The 21,058-nt window shown below is 44.1% G+C and overlaps 1 protein-coding gene across 1 annotated transcript in view; it reads left to right on the top strand.

Moving 5' to 3' along the window:
• The window catches only part of LOC134983212 (zinc finger protein 585A-like), a 176,104-nt gene that overhangs the window by 65,427 nt on the left and 89,619 nt on the right, over positions 1 to 21,058 (top strand). Inside the window, exon 3 of the mRNA XM_063948950.1 lies at positions 12,849 to 12,854. Within this exon, the coding sequence (XP_063805020.1) occupies positions 12,849 to 12,854 (6 nt within the window). The remainder of the gene's footprint in view (positions 1 to 12,848; positions 12,855 to 21,058) is intronic.

Here is a 21,058-nt window from a genome sequence, read left to right as displayed (position 1 = left end):
GGATTTTCTTGGGCGAATGCCCGAGGAGTCTCGGCGGTTCAACTTTGCCGAGCGGATTCTTGGTTGGGGTCAAAAGTTTTTGCCATGCTTTACAAGTTTGATACCCGGATTGTTGAGGACCTTATGTTTGCTCATTCGGTGCTGCAGAGTCGTCCACACTCTCCCGCCCGTTTTGGAGCTTTGGTATAAACCCCATGGTCCTTTTGGAATCCCCAGCATCCTCTAGGACGTATGAGAAAATAGGATTTTGGTACCTACCGGTAAATCCTTTTCTCTTGGTCCGTAGAGGATGCTGGGCGCCCGTCCCAGTGCGTACGGTGTCTACAGTTATTGCTTTTTGGTTACACCCTGTCTTCTCTATCTGGTGGTTGCTACCGTTGTTCATGACATAGCATGCAGGGTCCTATTTTTGTTTCTGTGGACACACGGGTTGTGTTACATATTCTCTCAGCATGTGGCTGGGTTTTGTTCATGCCGTTGACTGGTATTCTACTGAATGCCACGTTCTACGGTGTGTTTGAGGTGTGAGCTGGTATGACACTCACCGTGTTTATAACAATAAATTCTTTCCTCGAAATTGTCCATCTTTCCTGGGCACAGTTTTCTAACTGAGGTCTGGAGGAGGGTCATAGAGGGAGGAGCCAGTTCACACCAAGTTTAAGTCTTTACAGTGTGCCCAAGCTCCTGCGGATCCGTCTATACCCCATGGTCCTTTTGGAATCCCCAGCATCCTCTACGGACTAAGAGAAACGGATTTACCGGTAGGTACCAAAATCCTATTTTACTTCCTAAATAATACATCCCACATGCTTAGGTCTTTTTTCTGCTGTTTATTTTGTATCTTGTGCTTTGTGTAAATGTGAATGTCTAATACCAGTTTGCACAATCTGTATTGCTGCACGACAATATGGCGGCCATTGGAACGTGTTTTCACTTCTAGTTTGCCTAACTTGTTGCAGACACTCATCTTGATAAGGAGTGTCGAGTGTTTTCTGATACAAGATCCTGTCCATATATACCCTGTACATTATCATGTGCATTAGAGTCACCCGGGTTCCATCTGCGGTGGTTTGTTGTATGTTACATCTATATGGTGCGGATACTCCCCTGTATTTCATAATAAAAGCTTTTGTTTGCATCTAATTATTACATTATAGCTTTTATTTTTTATTCTGTTTTATATTCCCGTCTGAGTAATTACGCCATAATGTCTAATCTCGGAGTGAAGATGTAAAGAAACCGTGTAAGTGTTCCATCATTCTGTTTCGTGTAAGCATACAGGTAAGTGATGGCACGGTGGTCACTGACCGTCACATTCAGGTGGTATAATGGAAGTGGACTGTCTGGGCTTATTCTAGTCTACTGCAGAAATAAAAAAACTCAGCCTTTATCCTGCTTATAAAAATGACAAAGCCCATTAATGAAGCTTGGTAGGACAAGACAGAAGCCACATTAATGGTGGCACATCATATAGGCTGAGGACCCATGCTTCTGGTATATATGGCATAACTCCCTCTTCACCCACAAAAACCTTCCCTTCACCATTCACAATGTCCACCATTGCCCCTTCAGAAGGGACACAACTTTCCTTTGCTTTTTCCACCTCCTCCTGTACAGAGCCCAGGACCACCTCCATGACCATTTCATGTTTATCTGGAGTCCAGGCATCTGGGAGGTTCATGGCATGAGATGACCACAGAACCACCAGGTAGTGGGCAAGAAGAATCCACAGCCTCCTGAGGAACTGGAGAGTCCAAGGATCCACCCCACATGAGGTAGAGAAGGGTCAACCACAGGGTCTGGCTCACCTATTTCCTTACTAAAAGCTGCTCTTTACCCAGTTTGGAACCTGTGTGCTCCCACTCCAATTTCCCTTGAGAGTCCTTACCCTCACTAATCCCCTCTGAACCTACCAGATCCTTCCCCTTCCAACCACTCCTCCTTTTTAAGCTTTTCACCACCTGCTGTGTGAGTCCCATCCAACCACTCCTCCTCTCCTTGTCTCATTGGTGTAGCAACCCCCTTCTCCCCACCCCCACCACACTGCTACACTGCAGTTAAGCTGTGAGACTTGCTGCTAGCAGTACTCACTACTCAGCACACGCACTCACATCATGATTACACAGCTGTGCCAGAGACACTGTCTCACTGACACCCAGGACGAGACACTCCCAGAAAGGCATGTATGTATGAGTACGGAGAGAGTGGGCGCAGTGGGGCTGCATCACTGACACCCAGGACGAGACACTCCCAGAAAGGCATGTATGTATGAGTACGGAGAGAGTGGGAGCAGTGGGGCTGCATGACTGACACCCAGGACGAGACACTCCCAGAAAGGCATGTATGTATGAGTACGGAGAGAGTGGGAGCAGTGGGGCTGCATCACTGACAGCCAGGACGAGACACTCCCAGAAAGGCATGTATGTATGAGTACGGAGAGAGTGGGAGCAGTGGGGCTGCATCACTGACAGCCAGGACGAGACACTCCCAGAAAGACATGTATGTATGAGTACGGAGAGAGTGGGCGCAGTGGGGCTGCATGACTGACAGCCAGGACGAGACACTCCCAGAAAGGCATGTATGTATGAGTACGGAGAGAGTGGGCGCAGTGGGGCTGCATCACTGACACCCAGGATGAGACACTCCCAGAAAGGCATGTATGTATGAGTACGGAGAGAGTGGGAGCAGTGGGGCTGCATGACTGACAGCCAGGATGAGACACTCCCAGAAAGACATGTATGTATGAGTACGGAGAGAGTGGGAGCAGTGGGTCTGCATGACTGACACCCAGGATGAGACACTCCCAGAAAGGCATGTATGTATGAGTACGGAGAGACTGGGAGCAGTGGGGCTGCATCACTGACAGCCAGGACGAGACACTCCCAGAAAGGCATGTATGTATGAGTACGGAGAGACTGGGAGCAGTGGGGCTGCATCACTGACCAGGACGAGACACTCCCAGAAAGACATGTATGTATGAGTACAGAGAGAGTGGGCGCAGTGGGGCTGCATGACTGACAACCAGGACGAGACACTCCCAGAAAGACATGTATGTATGAGTACGGAGAGAGTGGGAGCAGTGGGGCTGCATCACTGACCAGGACGAGACACTCCCAGAAAGGCATGTATGTATGTATGAGTACGGAGAGAGTGGGCGCAGTGGGACTGCATCACTGACCAGGACGAGACACTCCCAGAAAGGCATGTATGTATGAGTACGGAGAGAGTGGGAGCAGTGGGGCTGCATGACTGACAGCCAGGACGAGACACTCCCAGAAAGACATGTATGTATGAGTACGGAGAGAGTGGGCACAGTGGGGCTGCATCACTGACCAGGACGAGACACTCCCAGAAAGGCATGTATGTATGTATGAGTACGGAGAGAGTGGGCGCAGTGGGACTGCATCACTGACCAGGACGAGACACTCCCAGAAAGGCATGTATGTATGAGTATGGAGAGAGTGGGCACAGTGGGGCTGCATCACTGACAGCCAGGACGAGACACTCCCAGAAAGACATGTATGTATGAGTACGGAGAGAGTGGGCACAGTGGGGCTGCATCACTGACCAGGACGAGACACTCCCAGAAAGGCATGTATGTATGTATGAGTACGGAGAGAGTGGGCGCAGTGGGACTGCATCACTGACCAGGACGAGACACTCCCAGAAAGGCATGTATGTATGAGTACGGAGAGAGTGGGAGCAGTGGGGCTGCATGACTGACAGCCAGGACGAGACACTCCCAGAAAGGCATGTATGTATGAGTACGGAAAGAGTGGGAGCAGTGGGGCTGCATGACTGACAGCCAGGACGAGACACTCCCAGAAAGACATGTATGTATGAGTACGGAGAGAGTGGGCACAGTGGGGCTGCATCACTGACCAGGACGAGACACTCCCAGAAAGGCATGTATGTATGAGTACGGAGAGAGTGGGCGCAGTGGGACTGCATCACTGACCAGGACGAGACACTCCCAGAAAGGCATGTATGTATGAGTACGGAGAGAGTGGGTGCAGTGGGGCTGCATCACTGACACCCAGGACGAGACACTCCCAGAAAGGCATGTATGTATGAGTACGGAGAGAGTGGGAGCAGTGGGGCTGCATCACTGACACCCAGGACGAGACACTCCCAGAAAGGCATGTATGTATGAGTACGGAGAGAGTGGGCGCAGTGGGGCTGCATCACTGACAACCAGGACGAGACACTCCCAGAAAGACATGTATGTATGAGTACGGAGAGAGTGGGCGCAGTGGGGCTGCATGACTGACAGCTGAGCCTGTCACATCAGTGAGGTGACAAAATGCAAGATATAGGGGGAGATGTACTAAGCCTGAAAAGTGATACATTTCACAGTGATAAACTACCAGCCAATCAGCTCCTAACTACCATGTCACTGGCTGTGTTTGAAAAATGACAGTTAGGAGTCGATTGGCTGGTACTTTATCACTGTGATATTTATCACTTTTCAAGGCTTAGTACATCTGGCCCATAATCACCTAGCTAAATCAGGCGCTAATGCAATGTTACATGTATTAAATGAGCAGCAAATATATTGATTATTAGATAGCAGCTCCCATGCGGCAACTGGATGCCTTAGACGATATAAATGGTTTAAGTTTCAATAGAGACATAAAAGAGCGCTGATGGTATATAAATACAAATATTTCTAATAGTTATTAGAGTTCAACACAATAAAAACAGTTATGCCAATAATAAAAGCCAGCCTGTGACATGACAGCTAGGATCTGATTGGCTGGTTCTTTATCACCTTCCACTTTATCACTTCACCGAGCTTAATAAATCTGCCCCTAAGTTTCTTAACAGAAGGATAAGAAAACAGCCAGGGAAAAAAAGGGGGGAGGAAAGAAGAAAAAAAAGGAGCTATAGGATAAAATAGAATAACATACAGATATTGATTCATATATTATTCAGCTCAATGTTTTCGTTGAGCCCTAGAGGGAACAAAGTATCTATCATACAAATCCAGTATGCTTCCCTCTTACAGAGGAGGTTATATCTATCCCCACCTCGGAATGTCTGTTTTATATGTTCAACTCCCTGTATGGACAGAACCCCACAATCACCTCCATGGAGTGAGCAAACATGTCTAGGTACACTGTGTTTACAGGGAGCCGGACGCCGGGTATAATCCCCGTACCACGCTCACGTCCCTTTAATTGGTAAATGGTCCCCTCCATGTGCTAGTTGCGCCTCCATCCAAGCTGGAGTCAGATCTCTGTGTATTAGCAGGGAGCTACTGCAGGAGCCGGACGCCGGGTCTGATTCCCGTACGTTTGACGTACGTTTCGCAATCGGCTTGTTCACATCTGACTGATGTGAACAAGCCGATTGCGAAACATACGTCATCATCCGTCACCCTTCTACTAGCGTCCGGCTCCTGCAGTAGCTACCTGCTAATACACAGAGATCTGACTCCAGCTTGGATCGAGGCGCAACTAGCACACGGAGGGGACCATTTACCAATTAAAGGGACGTGAGAGTGGTACGGGGATTATACCCGGCGTCCGGCTCCCGCTCCCTGTAAATACAAATATTGACTCCTCCTTGGATCGAGTTGTATTGAGCATATAGAGGGACAGGAACTCTATCATTTGATGCCCCTTGGAATCTCTCCTTTGCCCAAACCATCAGAAGAATTGATCTTTCAAAAGGCACATCCAGTGGCAAAAACCAGGTATTCAGGGCGCTCTCTCATCCACTGTATAACACCTGGAGGCCCCCCTGCAATGCACCTATGCAACAGGGGAGGAGGGTGTTAGACGTGGACAGCAGAAGCAGCCCGCACTGCTCTTTCCTTCCAGTTCCAGGTGGACGGTCCTTCCCCGCTCTCATCGTTCCCATTCACTGCCCATAGTGGCACATGGGACGAAAGTAGAAAGGGAATCCGTTCTCCCACACCTGGGACTCTTTTACACTTTAGCTCAAAATCCTTCAGGAAGTACTATATGGTCATATATGTGATTTATTACTACAGTGGTCTGGTTAGGATAGAGCATAATACGCTTAAATCGAACTCTGTAGCCAATGTGCCTATATAAAGCTGGAAGTTATCAATCAAGGATAATTGAGTTAGATTTGGCGTGTTGATATTTAATTCAAACAAGCCAGAGAATAACTGCAACTGTTGATTATTTGTCAAAGATACTTCTTGTACCAAAGACATTAATTTCTAAGATCCAGAAAATAACTGCAAATGCTGATTATTTGTCACTGATACCTCTTGTACCAAAGAGACTAATTTCCAAGGAGAGTAATTCCTATAGTTCTGCACAATATTACTATTAGCAATACAATCCTTACCATCCATAGGAAAGAATTATTATGGTATTTCAGGTCTTAATTCTGTCAGAACACAAAATTGCTCTCTGTGTTCACACATATATATTTTGATACCAGATACATGTGGGCTACAATAACAAATTGGCATAACATTTACCACAGAGGTTGATATATGTGTTTATACATTTTCTATGCACCCTTAGCGCCCTTTTTTTGTGACACGGATGTATAAGTTATCCAGACATACATATTTAGAATATTCTCACAGGTAGGTGCTCCTTAACCGAGAATATTTGAGAGAGTTTATCTAATATCTGGTTTCCCATATGCATTGTTCTGATACCAGATGCATGTGGGCCGTGATAAAGCCTATATATTTATCCTATTTAAAACACTCTAAAAGGTTAAATGAACACAGTACGCAATTGGCGTATGGAATACCGTAAGAGTACGCACTTAGCGTAACAAACTCTTAGCCGTGGACGAGACGCACGAGCGGCACGTTCGCTCATGGCTTAAAGCGTAAAGGCAAGCACGCTATAGGCTGCCGACTAACGTAATGATACGCTATCAGCGTAGCGGACGCTCGAGACCACGAGGAGATCACAAGCGGCGCTGACACTCACAGAGTTAAACCTTTATAACTATACCATAAATAATGTACTTATACTGTAAACCTTTGTGCAGTGATAAGGTGTAAATGCAACACAGTGTAACCTTATTAGTTTCAAAGCTGTATGAGCGTATGTGACGCTCAGAGAACACTTTAGCAATATAATAAACACTCAAATACCGGTCTAAGGTTCTAACACCTTTAAGGGAGAGAATGAACGTTCAATTGCAAAAGAAAACACAATACAAGTTATACACTACCAAACTAACATAAAATACCTAACTGAATTACTACACATAAGATACAATAGCGGCACAATTACATTTAAGGGGAAGGAGAGAGAGAATGGCTTACAACATTAATAAGAGACAAAATGGTTGCAGAGAACTTACGCACAAGGGGAAACAATATCATGCGCCTTCCTGGATATCCAGCTCCCGATTATCAGTGATGAGAACCGTTGAGAAGAGTAGAGTGGAGCTGGCCCAGGTCGGCTTGTCTTTATATACACTACACACAATACAGTACAATGGTCCCTACATTCTGATTGTTCATTGGACACAGGAATTCGTCTCCGCATTATAACAAAAGGTCATAGGTTGGTTCATACAGGTGGGCTGTGACTATTTCAAACTGCTCAGGTGGGAGGGAAACTCAGGTTTCCCGCCGCATGGGAAATAAACTGCAAATATAGTAAATGTCCATAAACTTCTTATAGTCATAACTATGCGCACGAGCGAGTAATCCGTTTCAAACCAACACCGGAATATTGCTAATTATATTCTCTTCCGATGGATACTAAACACCATTGTGTAACCCCTGTCTGACCCTTCGTATCAAACAAAGAGGGATCTCTTTGTCCCCGAACATGCTACATTAACTAAACTTTCAGATTCTATCAAAGGGACCATAATCTACAAAATACATTATATGACTAAAATATGTCATGATTGAGTCGCACGCTAGACGCACACAAACTCTACCATAAATGCGCATATCGTGCGCCTGCGGGTGCACGCGACTGCGAGTATACGCACGCACGGGAGGGCTCATGCACGTGCAGCGGGCACTCGCATGAGGTGCATATATGGCAATGTGTAGCGGGATATTTTTCTGACTTTGACAGTCCACCCTTTGGCAGTCACCAATAACTGCCACTTCCTAAAACAGTTCAAAAAGAGAAAAATTTATGTCATATGTAAATATATTTCTATGATTGGGTAAGGGAGGAGAGAAGAAGGTGGGAAAAGGGTATGACCTAGTGAGATAGCAGAAGTATGTGTGTATGAATCCACGTTTGGGGGGTCATGCATCATCGTGCCGTACGTGTTTTAAATCAAGCTTCGAGGTATTGCGAAGTATACATTTGAATTCCTTCTTATCCCGTATTAAGGGTCTGTGGATGGGCTGTCAAACTTTACCAAGCTCTTTTCGGCTTTTGGTTGCAACAAAATGGGGGAGCACATTTTAGTTGATGATACATGAATGGGGGGATATGTGAGTGCCTGTATTCCCTATCGACTATGTGTGTCATTACCTGAAGGTTGTAGAAATGAAGATAACGAACAATAAAGGTAAATGCAGTCATAAACTATGTGAGTTTAATAAACATTTGTTGATTGAAGTCTTGTCTGGTGTCTTGTCTTGATGTACATGTTGACTGTAGTCTCTTTGGGCTTTTGCCAAAATGCGAGCAAAAAGCTTTCTCAATGTCCATAGACTTACAAAAAGTGTTGGGCTAGCGTAAAATTAACGTTACTAGGGATATGGAGGGTCTATGGCATAGTCCATCAGTTGTTGTTGTGTAAAAGGTTGTCAAATTCTTCTTCCAAGCGGATGTCTTTTTACCTTGTAGGAAAACAAAGGAGAAACAGGTGAAAGAAATGGACCGTGGAATCACATTTTCATCATAACATTGTCTCTATCGTTGGGTCATAAATCAAATCCATTGGAATTACAATGTCCTCACTCCTTAGACTCATCACCCTAGTACTTCGTTTACACTTCGTTAAAGCCTGAACGCATCTAAATATCAAACCAATCGATATGCCGATACCCAAGATACACAGAAGAAATTTCCCTACATCCATTATAATTCCTTGAGCCCATTCTCTTAAACCGGAGAACCAATTTCGCGGGTTCAACCATGACACCCAACCGGTCAGCTCATTACCCACAGCAGCAAGGGTGAGATTGTGTCTCCTGCGGAACTCCCACTTTAATTGGAGAATGTCGTCCATCTTTTGGTCTATGACCTCGACCGGGTCCTCGGTGCTATTAGTAATATAAGTGCAGCATTTTACGCCGTACTGCGTTGCTAGTGTGACACAATATCCACCTGTCACTGCTGTGAGATAATTGAGAACCATCCTATGCTGAACCAGTTCTGTTTTATAAGCTTGGAGCTCCCTTCTAGTATACCTAAAAGTGTTGTCATACATTTCAGTGATATTGTCTAATAAATTTGCAAGCGCAGATATATATTTATAATTCAACACTCCTCTGGCGGTGCGAGTGATATCTAACGCGAGTAGAAACTGAATCCCGGTGGATTCATGGATCAGGTCAGAAGCATGATGCTCTGTCCTTTCTACCAGTTGCCTTTTAACTACGTGCTCGTAATGAGTGTGAGTATAAGGAGCTTGGGCACTGCGGTGAATATCTTTCATTTTGGTATGTGATACAGTCATTACCTCAGGCAGTACTTTTTCCAATATAACATAATCCTTCTGAGTTTGGGGCAAGCCACTTATATGCCTTCCTCCCGCATATGAAATATGCATCATCGGGGAGAACATATGGGATGGAGTAGGACATAACCATATTACAAATTTTCCATATGAAATCTCCTAACCCTAATTCTCCCATCTGTCTAGTACACGTATCCGTTTGTATGATATGTGCACAGTATCCTGGTGATACTTCTCCAACTCTCATGGTCCTACTTCCTAGGGTATACCTATATCGGAAATATTTTCCACTACCGGCTATGTGGCGTATAAGTTCTGTATCTGTAGGCATTCTATCGGCTCTATATGAAAAGGTCATGGTTTTGTTATTCCATGACACTTCCCAATTTCCCGGCTTTCGGGGATTGGAAATATTAAAACATACTAGGGATCTATCCACATGATATTAGTGGAGCTTCAAACTAGGAGGACTGGAGATATTAAACCTCCTGTCCACCGGCCTCCCACCATTTAGCTCAAGTACCTCTCCTATAGTTAAAGGGAATGGTACTAATCCTGATTTGCTATGGCCTTGAGGTACTTGAGAGCATACCCAACAGACTGTCTGGTTTAACACTTTACCCACTAAGGAGTGATAGTCACTCAATGGATGCCGATCCATGTGGATATTAAAACTGGACTGACATTTCTACATGCACCCATCCTCAACTATACTGTCACAGTGTCTACAGATACAGTTCTCTTCAGCTAACAATCCTTCACAATTCCTTCTATTGTCAATGCTATCAGATCGTTTTCTGATACTCGCCTTTGCTTGGTGATTATGTTGTTCTTGGAAATCTACGCCTCCATCTTTGTCATCAGAACCCATTCCAGAACCTCTCTCGACCTCCATGGTACTCTCGCCGGAACAGACTGCTCTGGTCAACATCATGGTCAACAGGAAAATCTGGATCACAGTCTCTTGGGGCAAGTCCATCTTATAGGAGGTAACGGAGAAGAATGAGAAGGGGGAAAGAAATAATTGAGGGAGATGGGATGGGAAGTTGGAGAAAAACAATAAAAGGGAACAGGGAATCGACAACTGTCTCCGATCTTATTATTCTCAATGCTCAGGTGCCATCTCAGTCTTCCTGAAACAGACACTCCAGTGATACAACTTCCTCTACCGTCTGTTCTTTATCACGAGACCTCTCTGGATCAGTGACCTTCTTACAGTGGGACGAATGAACCCAAGTCTCCCTCTCGGCAACCTTCAATGCTGTTGTGCTAATCAATAAGACTTGGTATGGTCCTTCCCGTCTGTCAATAAGGCAACCTGAGCATAGAAAATTCCGTATCATTACATAATCCCCATGTTCAATGTCATGACAATTACTATCTGGCAGATCAGGAATCACCAACTTCAAATTGTCATTCTGATTCCTTAGCTGTTTACTCATGTTAACCAGGTTATTTACAGTCACTTCATTGTTACACTTCAAATCATCCTGAGGGTTAATCATAACATGCGGTTGTCGACCAAATAGAATTTCAAAGGGGGCAGATTAAGAGGGGACCTGGGAGTGGTTCTGATGCTGTATAATACAATGGGTAAAGCTTCTGGCCATGTCAATCCTGTTTCTGCCATAACTTTGCTCAGTTTATTTTTAATAGTGCTGTTCACTCTTTCTACCTTCGCACTCGCCTGGGGGCGGTACGGAGTGTGCAGCTTACTATCAATTCCCATCAACTTACACATTCCTTGAAAGACATCACCTGTAAAATGGGTACCCCTATCACTTCTGATTATTCTAGGGACACCGTATCTATACACAAATTCCTGCACAATTTTCTTAGCAGTAAACATAGCGGTATTTGTGGCCACAGGAAATGCTTTGACCCAATTTGAAAACACATCTATACAAACTAGTACATACTTCAAATTTCCACAAGGGGGTAATTGTATGAAATCAATTTGTATTACCTGAAAAGGGCCGTCTGTAGGTGGGATATAAGATGGTTCTGTTGGTATTGCCTTTCCGATATTCTTCCTCAAGCAGGTGAGGCATGTCATTGCCCTTTTTCCCGCATGGGAAGAAAATCCTGGGGCGCACCAATATGCTCTTACCAACTTGCACATCCATTCCTTGCCTAGATGAGTCAGCCCATGTGCTGCTTCCGCTAAATCGGGTTCCTGTATCGCTGTTAGAAGCCTTTTGATGTGAGCTGCATGCGCTATCGGTGTACCAGCTGCCGTCATGAAATTTCTGAGGCGCCATAGTGCTACGAAATTATGGACTACCCCGAAGGCGTATCTAGAATCGGTGTAGATATAGGCTGACTTGCCCTTAGCCAATTCACATGCTCTGGTTAGGGCAACCAGTTCAGCAACCTGGGCTGAGTGAGGTGGGCCTAGCGGTTCTGCTTCTATGGTGCCTAGGTCATCTACGACTGCATATCCAGTACACAAGTCTCCCAATTCCGTCTGTCTGTGACAACTACCGTCAGTGTAGAAAGTAAAATCTACATCTTCCAGTGGGTTGTCACTGATGTCGGGCCTTGCCGTGAAATTTTGGGTCAAATATTCCATACAATCATGCTTGTCATCCCCTGTATTAAATCCTCCTTCACTATTACTCTCATCCTCCACCCTTTGTGCCTGTCCAGGCACACCTGGGAGATACGTTGCAGGATTTAATGCGCTGCATCTCTTTATGGTGATGTTTACGGGGGTCATTAATGCCAATTCCCATCTAGTAAACTGCGCTGATGAGACGTGTCTAGTTTGAGCCGAATTTAGCAAGGCTGACACTGCATGCGGTGTATGGATTGTGAGGTTGTGTCCTAGCACTACATCTTCGCTTTTCGTTACTAGCAATGCTATCGCAGCAACACTTCGCAAGCATGTGGGGAGGGATCGCGCTACCGTATCTAGCTGAGCGCTGTAGTATGCTACCGGCCTGCTGGCATCACCGTGCTTTTGGGTTAGGACGCCTGCCTCGCAACCAGCACTTTCTGTTCCGTACAGCTCAAAGGGTTTCCCATAGTCTGGCATACCTAATGCTGGTGCCTGCGTTAGGCACTGTTTAAGTCTCCTCAAATGCCATCTCAGATTCGTCTGCATGCGAAATCCGATCAGGTTTGTTTGATGAGACCATCTCCTGCAAAGGTAATGCTAGAATGGAAAAACCTGGGATCCAGTTACGGCAATACCCACACATTCCTAAAAACGTTCTAATCTGTTGCTGGGTTTGTGGCAGAGTCATGTCTCGAATTGCTTGAATTCTATCAGCGGTCAGGTGTCTCAGTCCTTGTGTCAGACAGTGTCCCAAATATTTTACTTTAGTCTGGCATAATTGCAACTTGTCTTTGGAAACTTTGTGTCCTGTGTCTGAAAGATGAAACAGGAGCTGTTTCGAATCTCTCAGGGACGCTTCCAGTGAATCTGAACACAGTAGTAAATCATCCACATACTGTATCAATATTGATCCACTCTCTGGTTGGAAAGACTGTAAACAATCATGCAAGGCTTGTGAGAAAATGCTTGGACTGTCTATGAAACCTTGTGGTAATCGAGTCCATGTGTATTGGACTCCTCTGTATGTGAACGCAAACAAATATTGGCTGTCAGGGTGCAGAGGTACCGAGAAGAAGGCGGAGCAGAGGTCAATTACAGTGAAAAATTTCGCAGTGGGAGGGATCTGCATAAGGATGACAGCTGGATTTGGCAGTACGGGGAACTGACTCTCAACTGTTTTGTTAATCCCCCTTAGATCCTGCACTAGCCTGTAACCCCTCCCCCCACTCTTTTTCACAGGGAAGATGGGACTATTGGCAGTGCTGGATGTTCTTACCAGAATGCCCTGTTGTAGCAAGCGCTCTATTACGGGGTACACTCCTAACTCCACCTCTGGCTTCAGAGGGTATTGTGGGATTTTTGGAGCTATCCTACCATCTTTTACTTGCACAACTACTGGAGCTACATTTGCCATTAATCCAGTGTCTTGTCCATCTTTAGTCCAAAGTGACTCTGGTATTTGGGATGTAATTTCTTCTACTTGGGATGGACTCCTATTTATCATAACGGTATGTGACATTAATTTTGATGGGGAGTCTAGCATGTCTCGTACTTCCTGAGCGTGATTCTCAGGTATGTCTAAGAATACACCTTCAGGAGTACAATAAATGACGCACCCCATTTTACACAATAAATCTCTTCCCAGGAGATTAGTCGGTGCCAATGCAGCCAGCAAAAAGGAATGCTTGGTATGCAAAGGCCCTATTGTAATCTCTGCTGGTTTGCTAACAGGGTAGTGCTGTACTATTTCCGTTACTCCCATGGCTGGAATTGTCTTACCAGTGGTTCTCATGCCCACTGTCGAATTTATCACTGACTTGGCCGCCCCCGTATCTACAAGGAAATTTAATGATTTACCAGCTACATCAATTGTGACCTCGGGTTCACTTCCAAGACTCGCAATTAATTTCACTGGCTGCAGACTACAGGTGTGGCCACACCCCTATTGGGTATGGTGGCCTCCCTGAATCGCACTGGCAGCAATTACTTGTGGTGGGGGTAGATGGGAACTATCAGGGATTTGCCAATCTCTTCTTGGGGGATACCTTTTTATTTCCCCTGCATGTGGCTCATAGCTCCGCCCCTGCGGTCCTTGATCCCAATGTCTCGTATCAGGTCGTTGTCTAGGGGGTTGATATGAATTTTGTATTTGTTTTGTCTTACAATCACGTGCCATGTGTCCCTCTCTGTGGCAATTATAACATTTTATACCTCTTGACTTACCCACAGGGGTCACAGTTCTGGGCTGAGGTGGCCTGGTAGTAAGGGCCTGTATGCTGACAGCCATTAATTTATCACTCTGTGACTCCCTGTGTCTGAAGATATTGCGATCATGCCCAGCAGCAGCCTCTCCCAATGCATCCACCGACATACCTCTCCAATCAGGCCTAGTGGTTTGTATTCTATTCCTTAAAACCTCTTTTAGACCGTCCATTAATACTGAAACAGCTACTTCCCTGTGGTGTACATTAGTTTTAATGTCATCTATACCAGTGTACCTAGCCATATCCTGCAGAGCCCGGTGATAATACTCTGGTGTGGATTCACCTTCTTTTAGTTTTATTGTAAAGATTTTATTCCACTTTACTATTGCAGGAAAATATACTCCTAACTGTAAGTTGATTCTCTTTACATTATCCTGATTATACTCGTCTGTTAGTGGTACTTCCTCATCTAACTTGCAATCAGCGATAAACTTTAACGAATCAACATTGGGGGATAAACATGCCCTCAAAACTGTCCTCCAATCTTTGTTATTTGGCTCTGCAGAATTTCCTAGCTCGCTAATATACTTTTGACATGCAGCTAAGTCTTTCCTAGGATCAGGGAATTCAGACATCGTTGATCTTAATTCCGTTCGGGAAAAGGGACAGTGCATGGCGATGTTCCTGATAGGAGTTGCTCCTGAAGTGTCAGTTTTCCCATTTGGCACTGCTATTACCCTAACGGGATTAAGTCCAATAACATCATTCTGTGTAGATTCTACAACATGTGGTGAAATGGTTTCAGCATAGTGTGTGGTGCCGTACTTACCAGTCGATACGACCTCACCTGTCCCTCCGCTAGGGGCCTTTGATACTAATCTTACGGGTTGGCTTGTGCCCACTGTGGTTTCTGCTATGGTGGCTGCTAGGGAGAGTGCTGATATTGTTGTGGGCTCATCCTCTTGGTCACAATCCTGGGGAAAGTTCAAAACAGGGTACAACTTGCACGGATTAGTTTTAGCATTAATTACTTTGGTTACATTATCTTTAACTTCTATACATTTAACATAACCCTGAGTGCCATTCTCTGCAACCAATTTCTCTCCAGGTATGTATGGTGGTGGAGGTGCAGTAGCTATAAGTTTCCTGATAGGGTTAGATCCAGCGGCTTGCGCCAACCCCCTTTGTATTTCACCTTCCTGTTGCCACAATGTTAAATAATCATAATGTCTAATACGCCTTTTTGAAGATTTAATCAGGCAAACTCTTCTCTTTAAATTTTGTAACACTTCTGGGTTAAAAGTACCTACCCGGGGAAACTTGTCCCCGTCATGCACAGTCATCCTTTCCCATTCATTGCACAATGTCTCTGTGTGATGACCATATTTCTCACACATGATATACCTTGCCGTCCCGATTGGTCGGTTTACCAAATCAACCTGAACCTCGGTTGATCGCCCCTTACCTGAACAACTGGCCCCCATCTCTGCAGGTGCTGCTTTCACTACCTCTGACTTCAAATCAAAGTCTTCGGCAACCCTTACAAAAACCAAGATGTCCAGTGTAAGGCTGCGGTGGGGGTTTTGCAACGAGGTCCGCCCACTTAACTCCCGCCCACGCTGGCCAATACGGCGACCAAAGTTCCCAGAGGTTCCGTACCCAACCTAGGGCACCTAAGTACGTCTACTTGCTCGGGCGTGTGGGAGTGTCTTACCCTCCCCAGCAAGTATCAGTCATTGGAATGTCCCTGAGTGATCAGGCTACTTCCCTTAAAATAAAAAAATTACACAAATCACGTTAACAATGTGCAAGACACGCTAATGCACACAGTCACATGCGGTACAATCGTATCTGCACACAAGCAACTAATCTTATGTGCGGAACGATCAACGGAATTGAAAATTTCGGCTGCAAATTCCTTCAGCCTGAGCTTTATTGGCCTATATGGGTCTCGCACCAACCCTCTTCGGTTGTGCTCTCTACTTCTAGTCTGCTGTACCTGAACCTCCTGGTCTGTTATGTACAGCAGACTCTACTGCTCATTAATATGTCGAGATTAACAAGGGACGCCTCCCAAGCCACCCCACGCTATCACTCTCGCTGGTGTACCTCTTTCTACTGGCCTATGGTTCCCACTTCCGTAATAAAAGAGAAATCTTATATATACACACTCTTACATTCGAACACTCTTATTTCTGTACAGAATTCCTTTCATTCGGTTTTAGCCTAACCCAGAAGAATTGCAACAGAGAAGGTTTTTCTTTTAACTTTAAACTTTTGGATTTGAGATAGATTTGTGTTATTATCGCGTTACTTTATCGCCTACTAAACAATACTATCGTGTGGCTTGTATTATGTGGGTGTATCCGTACGCTCCGTTGCGTAATATACGCTCCGTGCGTCGACCCTTGTTGCGTACGCCCTGCCCTTGTAAGGACACGTGTACACAAACCAAGTACGTCCACAGTAACACACTACACGTTTATCAATGTGAATGATCTTTAACAGCAATCATTCACTGAACACCACCCAAATCTCCCTTGTATTTCTAGGCGAGACTGTGTGCGTGTCTTTTACAAGTATTCCCTTAAATATTACTTTTTATCTTTTAACTATTAATAACAACAAATGTCTCAGCACGTTATCACTAGTATGTGGCAATCAGGAGAATGAGACACGGACAAATAATGCTAAAACAAGAAATACAGGTGTGTGTGCTTATGCGTAAGTACGCAAAACGGAAACTAAACAGGTTTTAAAAGACAATAACGTACTGTTCCTACCTTCCGGTTCCGGATTCCTTCAGCACTCCTTACTAAGCGAAGCAGACGCTTATCTGGTCAGCACTACGAGGGATAACACCTCCCGCCCTTTGCTGACCGATAATGTCTGCTAAAATTACCTAGTGCAGATATGTGAAGAGCGGACGAGGCCCCCAATTGATAAAGCCTATATATTTATCCTATATTAAACACTCTAAAAGGTTAATGAACACAGTACGCAATTGGCGTATGATATACCGTAAGGGTACGCACTTAGCGTAGCTGACGCTTAGCCGTGGACGAGACGCACGAGCGGCACGTTCGCTCACGGCTTAATGCGTAGAGGCAAGCACGCTATAGGCTGCCGACTAACGTAATGATACGCTACCAGCGTAGCGTACGCTCGAGACCACAAGATCATCACAAGCGGCGCTGACGCTCACAGAATTAAACCTTAATAACTATACCACAAGTTATGTACTTATACTGTAAACCTTTGTGCATGGATAAGGTGTAAATGCAACGCAGTGTAACCTTGTTAGTTTAAAAGTTGTATGAGCGTCTGTGACGCTCTGAGAACACTTAGCAATATAATAAACACTCAAATACCGATCTAAGGTTCTAACACCTTTTTAAGGGAGAGAATGAACGTTCAATTGCAAAAGAATACACAATACAAGTTATACACTACCAAACTAACATAGAATACCTAACCGAATTACTACACATAAAATACAATAACGACACAATTTCATTTAAGGGGAAGGAGAGAGAGAGAATGGCTTACAACATATCTAGGAGACAAATATGGCTGCAGAGCACTTACGCACAAGGGGAAACAATATCATGCGCCTTCCTGGATTATCCAGCTCCCGATTATCAGTGATGAGAACCGTTGAGAAGAGTAGAGTGGAGCTGGCCCAGGTCGGCTTGTCTTTATATACACTACACACAATACAGTACAATGGTCCCTACATTCTTATTGTTCATTGGACACAGGAATTTGTCTCCGCATTATAACAAAAGGTCATAGGTTGGTTCATACAGGTGGGCTGTGACTATTTCAAACTGCTCAGGTGGGAGGGAAACTCAGGTTTCCCGCCGCATGGGTAATAAACTGCAAATATAGTAAATGTCCATAAACTTCTTATAGTCATAACTATATTCACGAGCGAGTAATCCGTTTCAAACCAACACCGGAATATTGCTAATTATATTCTCTTCCGATGGATACTAAACACCACTGTGTAACCCCTGTCTGACCCTTCGTATCAAACAAAGAGGGATCTCTTTGTCTCTGAACATGCTACATTAACTAAACTTTCAGATTCTATCAAAGGGACCATAATCTACAAAATACATTATATGACTAAAATATGTAACGATTGAGTCGCCCGCTAGACGCACACAAACTCTACCGTAAATGCAAAAAAGTTTTTTTAACCAAGGTTAAAAATCGGGCGCAAGGTGGGCTGGTGTTCTAATTATAGCAGCTGCTAAAAGACAGGTCTAGTCAGTCCTGAAAACACTATACACAATAAACAACAAACAAAGTAGCAGCGCTATGAGGTGTAAATGTAAACATAAATTCAAATCATTCAAAAATAATGGTGGAGATAAACACACGTGGAGCTGTATGAACTGAAGGTGAAAAAATTGGGTTAATTTATTAAAATATCTCATACAATATGTCAATAAAATTGGTATAGGATTGTAAATAAAAAAATAATAAAATACAATGAGCAGGATCACTGTGGGGCTGCCTTAGTTAGACTATCCGTTTTCTTAATTAGTGTGGGCTAAATGACGGTATTTTGAGTTAGGTGACAACTGGACTTTTTAACACAGTTCTGATGGCATCAGTGCCACATGATTTACCGCTGGAGGAGGGGGTTCTCTGGATAGCGTCCCTTATAGCGGGTGGAACCAATGACAATCTTGTATCCTCACCAGTATGCGGAGTCCTCAGTGCTGAATGGCAAAGGCTGTGTTGCCAGTTGACAGGTTATTCACCTTTTTCTCTGTGCGTGGTTCGTCAAAGTCCACTAAAGATCCGGATGTCGTGCGTGCAGCTCTCAATTGAAGATGGTGATCCTGAAGCATAAACACCTGACGCGTTTCGCTGCAGTGCCTGCAGCTTTCTCAAAGGTGATCTCCTCAGTGTCAGGGCTTCTATATTTATACCCTAAGATGGCCACTGATTGGCCCCACCTGTTCAGTTCATACAGCTCCAAAAACGGTCAATCTCCTCCGCAAAACATATACAAACAATACATAAAAATAAAGTGCATAGCAGACTCAATCTTAATTCATAATTTAATTCAATATATATCTAGCAAATCAAAAAATTAAAAATAAAATTTCTCCATCGATACTTATTTCTTCCAGGTTACTATTGATCTTATACTCCCCCTTGTTTTAGTATCTCAGACTACTTCCGGGTCAGACAGTGCTGTTGCTTAGCAACCTCCCTTCTTTTGTTTTAAGGTAGATACTGTGTCCAAATCATCTGAAGTTTATTTAGCTGATGTTGGTCTAGTTATATGATCCCCACCTATTGGATGCTACCTGCTCTCATATAGATTCTAGAGCCGATCACCACTCTACTACCGCGGCGCGTCCGTGTCTGTGTCAGATAAACAGACCTTCGGCACGGATCGCGTCACTTCCGTTCACGGACTCAATCCCCGGTCTGTTGCCTGGTGACCATATAAACAATTGGTCACCTGACCTCAAAGTTATACTGTCAGTGTGGTTATTTGACATGTAGGTGCCGTGTTAAGGGACATTGTGTATAATAGTTTAACTGGGAATTATTAGTAAACATAAGCCCGGAGTTTATTTTTATGTACATATGATTTTTCTACGTGATTTCATTTTATTATTCTGGTTCTGGCAATATTTATGTTGTTACCGTCGCCTGGTAACCAGATACACAATTGGTCACCTGACTTCTAGATTACAATGTCAGTGTGCTAAAAACAGGATAAGAGACATTGTGGATTACAGTTTATATGGACAGTTCATTACAAACATAATGCCCCAGTTTTATCCTCAGATACAAAAGATTTTTAAGATGGCTCTATTCTCCTGACATTATTTGGCAATGAGTGAGCACAATAATAAACATAATAAATGAGTTTTGAAAAACTTGATTTTTTCTTTTTTATATGTTCAAAAATTCTGACACATCATATATTTATCTGTTTCTTTTAAGTTATATATAGTTTTCATTGAGATCTGTGAGTGTATTTCTAAGTGGTCTAACATTTTAATTTTGTGGCGCATATCATGGTGCTGATGTTCTCACAGTATCTATAAGGATATATATATATATGCTGGTCTGAGATACTAAAACAAGGGGGAGTATAAGATCAATAGTAACCTGGAAGAAATAAGTATCGATGGAGAAATTTTATTTTTAATTTTTTGATTTGCTAGATATATATTGAATTAAATTATGAATTAAGATTGAGTCTGCTATGCACTTTATTTTTATGTATTGTTTGTATATGTTTTGCGGAGGAGATTGACCGTTTTTGGAGGTGTATGAACTGAACAGGTGGGGCCAATCAGTGGCCATCTTAGGGTATAAATATAGAAGCCCTGACACTGATGAGATCACCTTTGAGAAAGCTGCAGGCACTGCAGCGAAACGCGTCAGGTGTTTATGCTTCAGGATCACTATCTTCAATTGAGAGCTGCACGCACGACATCCGGATCTTTAGTGGACTTTGACGAACCACGCACAGAGAAAAAGGTGAATAACCTGTCAACTGGCAACACAGCCTTTGCCATTCAGCACTGAGGACTCCGCATACTGGTGAGGATACAAGATTGCAATGGTTCCACCCGCTATAAGGGACGCTATCCAGAGAACCCCCTCCTCCAGCGGTAAATCATGTGGCACTGATGCCATCAGAACT

The sequence above is a fragment of the Pseudophryne corroboree genome, assembly GCF_028390025.1.
Source record: "Pseudophryne corroboree isolate aPseCor3 chromosome 3 unlocalized genomic scaffold, aPseCor3.hap2 SUPER_3_unloc_10, whole genome shotgun sequence".
Classification (NCBI taxonomy): Eukaryota; Metazoa; Chordata; class Amphibia; order Anura; family Myobatrachidae; genus Pseudophryne; species Pseudophryne corroboree.
This window is presented reverse-complemented; position numbering and strand designations above follow the sequence as displayed.